General features: G+C 32.8%; 1 protein-coding gene across 1 annotated transcript; it reads left to right on the top strand.

Annotated features, from left to right (window-relative positions):
- Positions 1–2,154: 2,154 nt before the first annotated feature.
- On the top strand, positions 2,155–4,648 carry LOC105180132 (putative general negative regulator of transcription C16C9.04c; the record flags this gene model as incomplete). The annotated part of the gene is made up of 6 exons (XM_011103788.2): positions 2,155–2,296; positions 2,695–2,816; positions 3,413–3,540; positions 3,629–3,779; positions 3,970–4,079; positions 4,538–4,648. Coding segments are annotated over exons 2-6 (596 nt in total), but the record flags the coding sequence as incomplete, so codon positions are not given.
- Positions 4,649–5,646: the final 998 nt, after the last annotated feature.

Raw genomic sequence — 5,646 nt, 5'->3', positions numbered from 1 at the left:
GGAAAGAGTAGATTTTTCAGTTTATTATCATATTCATTATATGATTGTTGTACTTTTAATAATCATTTAATATCCTGTTTTGTGATTTATGATTTGATTTGTAATTATATGTATTCTCCACTTATAATATAATTTTAATAGGTCCATTATTTCACGTAATGGTCATATTTTCTATTTATATAAAGAATCCATTTGAGGTGTTTGGAAAAGTAAGAAGTTGATGAATCCTTTCCAATCCCATAAGTTTCGAGAATTTTGGCAACGTGACTGTAGATTGGTTCCTAATCCCTCGTGGTCGTATACATGAGATGAGACACTATTGAGAACTAATAGAGTTTTATCCTGAAATCATGGTCAGTCGTTAAAACTTACACATCAGGAGACAGTCATGGCTTTAGAATAGCCATAAGTGTTGGGACACTCCATCAGTGCAATATTTCTAATCAAAAGTTGGTATTTGCTTTATCTCACCATTTTATATATTATTATGATGTACCGTACTTACTCAGTGATATATATTTAACATAATATAAGCATAAATCACACAATCTTTACATTTGTATTACTTTTCCACTCGCAAGATAACATATACAAATGACAAAAGTATATATTATAAAATGATACTTGGTGTAGAGGACCGGAGGAAGTCGCAACTCACAAGCTACTAGCAAGGAAGGTAAAGAAGAGCATGAGCCGTCAGATAAGATAGAAAATGAAGACATGAAATTCTATTCCTTCCTTTGATCAGAATGGGCAAGTCGGAGCACTCTTTTGCATTGCAAACATGCTTTCAGTTGTGGTTTCACCCGCATGAAATCCGGGTGAAAGGTTATCATAGTGTAGCTAATGAAGTCACTCTGGATATGAGTAGTGGGAAAAGTTGTTTCCCAACAAAATCATTCATATGGAAATAGGCCACCAAAATCTGTAAAAAATATTGAGTCAAAACGTTAAGTTGTCCCTCAAGTAACAATGAAGTCACTCTGGATATGAGTAGTGGGAAAAGTTGTTTCCCAACAAAATCATTCATATGGAAATAGGCCACCAAAATCTGTAAAAAATATTGAGTCAAAACGTTAAGTTGTCCCTCAATTAACTATAAAAGACTATATTTTTAGCATGAGATGTCCCTTCCCAATTCCATAAAAGGTTACCACAAGATGACCAGAATTACATGATCTCATCTCAACCACTACATACCCCAAAATACTTACTTCCCTCCTCCACCTCGTTCTTTGTAGGGTAAATTATTGCATCAAAACTATACATTATATATATATATATATTTTTGTATTAATTTACCATCTTAATTTTGCGAAATTTGTACTTGGTCATATTTAATCATTTCTTTTAATATTTATGTCGCAAAATATCACATACAATGCATATCACGTACAATAATATGTTATATTTAATGGCAATGTAATGTCATGCCTTTCACATGTGAACTGAATATGATATATTTTCAGTAAAAAATCGACAAGAAAATGTACGACAAAATGTAAATTTCTCAAAGTTAAAATAGTAAATTCACAAAAAAAATTAAATATGCAAAAACAAGCACAAAAATAAATAAAAAAAATTATTTACCCTTCTTTGTAAGCATGTCCTTTAATTTCTCAACTTATAAAAATAAATTTATTTTTAAAAATTTTCTTGTTTAAAATCTTAAAATAAAGAAAAAATTAATTTGGACACAAAAATTGCACTATGTTTAAAATTTCAAAATCAAGAAAAAATTAATTTGGACACAAAAATTGCACTCTCTGATGTACACGTACCTCGACTATGTTACGGAAAGTCATTATAGCTCATAAATCATGCATTTCCAACTACTACATCTTCAATATTATATTGATATATTGTATATTTCAATCGTCTACATTTTAAATTAATATTAATGTGTGCGTAAATTATATTTAGTTACGATGAAATTTGATATAATTATAAATATTATTTTTAATTAATTAAATATCAATTATATTTACATAATCTTTTTGAGAAATTACTACAAAATTAAACCAAGTATGAAAATTATATATTTGTCTAGACTCGATTTATTTATGTATTTTTGTATTTAAAAGTATTTATATTGTTATATGTATTATGTATATATGAATGTATAAATCGAAAAAGGCCATCCATAGAAAGCGTCTGAATCCTGTGGTTTCAAATCATCGCTCATTGCCGAGCAGGCTCTCGGAGTTGGTTCATCGCGTCTCTCTTTCTCTCTCTACATTTCCCTCTCTCTATTTGTTTTCTATATCTGGTGGCTTATTTCTTCATCAAAATCATTGTAAGTTTTCTTATTTATTCTTCATTTTTTCGTTTTCGTGTAAGCACAAAACCCTGTTTACTGCTGCTCATTTCATGTGTGGGTGTATGTATGCACATTCATGATTTCACAGAAAATCGTGCATTGTATGTGTAGTTATTTGTATTTTTTGCACACGTTTGAAGGTTTTTACGCGCTTTTTTTGGTTATATTTCTGGGTTTATACGAAAATGTTAACATTTGAAGTTCTTTATTTTTATTCTTTTGTTGAGAATTTTGTGAATGGCATTGTAATAATTTTTTGTTTGGCTTGCATATGTGTTCAGTGGAGGAGGGAAATGTTGCATGGTTTAGTGTGGTTGTGGAATAATTTCTTTTCTTTTCTTTTCTGCTTCTTTTTGTGGGTTGGTTTTGTGCAGAAGTTTTTGTTGGGTCGGAAAAGGTGATGATGAGCAACGAAGAAGAGAAGAGGTGCCCGCTTTGTGCAGAGGAGATGGACTGGACAGATCAGCAGTTCAAGCCTTGCAAATGCGGTTACCAAGTATGGTTTATTTAAGTGGAGTATGTTTCAGTCAAGAAAATTTAAATAGCTGTTTCTAAGAGTCGCAGTGACTATTTTATAATGTAGCTACTAGCTATGCATTAATACTTTTACCTACCTGTGATTTATTCGCCATAATTGTTAATATGCTGAATCAGCCATTGACATTTTATTGACATGGACATTGTTTTGTTTTATTAAGCTTGGGATTTGGTTTTTTATTTTATATGTAGTTCCGACAGGGCTTGGTAATGAGGGTTCATGTGTATGGTTGTTTGTGTCGAACCCATTCTGTGCAATTCTGGGTGAATTTGTGGGTTACAGGACATTACAGGATGAGTTATTTGTTTTAGTTATCAAAACATTTAGGGTATCAGTCTGGCAATGGGCTCTGGTGGTTGCCTAAATCCCATTTATGTACTACAAGGGCAATTCTCATCCTTTTTGTTTTCCCACTGCATTCATGTAATATATTAATTATGTGGCACTGCACCACAAAGATGAGAAGTCTAGCATCACCTATGGCTATATCTTTCTTTATCTAGGGAAGTTGGTTTCTTTGCTTCTATTTTAGCATGCTTCAATTTATTTTACAGGTTTGTGTTTGGTGTTGGCATCATATAATAGACATGGCAGAGAAAGATGGGATGGAGGGCAGATGTCCTGCATGTCGAGCAATCTATGAAAAGGATAAAGTTGTGGCAATGCAAGCAAATTGTGAAAGGTGGTTTTGTGTCTGTGTTTCTTATCCTTCCCTATAGTAGAGCCCTGGCATTCATGCAGAATTTTTTTATTTAACTTTCATTAAGTAGGACTTCAAAGAAAAGTTCTAATAGGAAAACCAAACCCCCGAAGGCCAAGCCCAAGACTGATGAAGTAAAGAAGGATCTTTCAAATGTTAGAGTGATTCAGCGAAAAATGGCATATGTGATTGGGCTACCTCTTACTCTAGCTGATGAAGATGTAAGGACTTTTTTTTTCTACCTACCCTTTTCCCCTCTCTTTTGTTGTTTCTCTCTCCAAAACTTTTATGTACTTCTCCTCTAAAGAAATTGTCTGTGGATTTTGCCTAATTCTATTTCAAGTTATTAACCAATACCAAATTTTTGTTACACTTTTTTCAATTCTCAAGTACGAATGTTTTCTGGAACAGTTATTACTCCGGAAGGAGTATTTTGGTCAGTATGGAAAAGTGACCAAGGTCTCTCTCTCACGGACAGCTGGTGGAGCCATTCAACAGTTCATTAATGACACTTGCAGCGTGTGAGTTTACTGCTTTCAATTGATTTGTTATATTTGAATTGGTATAGCAATTATTTTACTGCATTCATGTGATTGAAATGAAATATTTTTGCCTATACCATACTTCATTTTGATAAAATTACTTCTTTTTGTATGATTTGGCATATCTGATTGAGCGAGACAGAAGGGAATGAGATTTATAGGAAGTTAGTGAATGAGGAATGGCCCAAGGAAACAAAATAATCTGTTCATGCTTTTAGCTTGGCTTTTGCTTCTTTGTCCCACCTCATAATATTCATTTGTTTTGCTTTGATAGTTCTACGATGTTATATTTTCTTTACCTGATACATGATTATAACACAAGGACCTGAATTTCTTTGTTGCTTATATCTTATACTGTACTTGTAGCATCATATGCAATCTTCTTATGTTTTATGAAAAATGTAATCTCCCTATTGGCCTTGAATTGGAATGTCCAGATATTTAAAGGTCAACCAGAAAAGGATTACCTTTGGATCTCATTTTGTCTTGGACTCTGCATCAGGAGCTATTTTAGACAAAATTGTGCCAGAAAAGGAATTTATTGTTTGGTTGGTGATGCACCATTTTGTCACAGAGAGTATTTAGTATGGCTAGGGATGCACCATTTTGTCACAGAGAGTATTTAGCATGGCTTACCAGGATATAACAAATGTGTGGTTGATTTTCATGCATATCTTTGCTTCTCACTTTCTCTCATGCAAAAATACTCCTCTCAAAAGGGTGCAAGACCGAGCTTATTGTTGGTGGCAAATTGGCAGATTGGTTATGTTTAGTGATACTCCATTTCTTCACTGAGAGTATTTAGTATGGCTTACCGGAAAATAATAAATGCGTGGTTGATTTTCATGCATATCTTTGCTTCTCTCATGCAAAAATACTCCTCGTCAAAAGGGTGCGGCCGAGCTTATTATTGGTGACAAATGGGCAGATCAGTTTAGGTTTGTGTTGGTTTAAGTGGATTTGGAGCTGATACGGGTTGGATGCAAAATGGACCAAGTACATGGGTCAAGAATGGGTTGTGTTGGATGGAGCATGGGTGCATCCAATGCAAGAAAGAATAAAGGATTCAATTACTTTAACAAAAGCATTTAATTGAAAAAATACTAGTAATATTATGTCTATCCTTTTGATTGTATAATCCTAATTGTAATATTTCAACCCAATTTAAATAGTGTAATTATTCTTTTAAGTATCTGTTGTATTAAATCTACAAGTGTTGTTGTACTTTATATTACGTATGCATCTTCTCATGAATATCTGAGTAAGCATTTAATACTTCTAAATTATTATCATTGTTATTTGCATTGGTTATTACTAAGTACTTGTTGGCTTATACACTACCATATAAGTTGCTATGTATAGTTAGATATTGCATGGCAAAAGAAAAGACGTGGATAAAACATAAAAGTAGATAGAGAATTTGGACGTCCTGTATATTGTGACAATTGTATTGCACTTATCATTTAGATATTCCCTTTTTTCTGCATAAACATGGAAACCATATTCTTGCTATTTCCTTACTCCAAGTAATGAATTAATAAGTTTT

Source organism: Sesamum indicum, unplaced genomic scaffold, assembly GCF_000512975.1.
Source record: "Sesamum indicum cultivar Zhongzhi No. 13 unplaced genomic scaffold, S_indicum_v1.0 scaffold00341, whole genome shotgun sequence".
Classification (NCBI taxonomy): Eukaryota; Viridiplantae; Streptophyta; class Magnoliopsida; order Lamiales; family Pedaliaceae; genus Sesamum; species Sesamum indicum.
The sequence above is the reverse complement of the archived record's forward strand: the minus strand, read 5'-3'. Positions and strand labels throughout refer to the sequence as shown.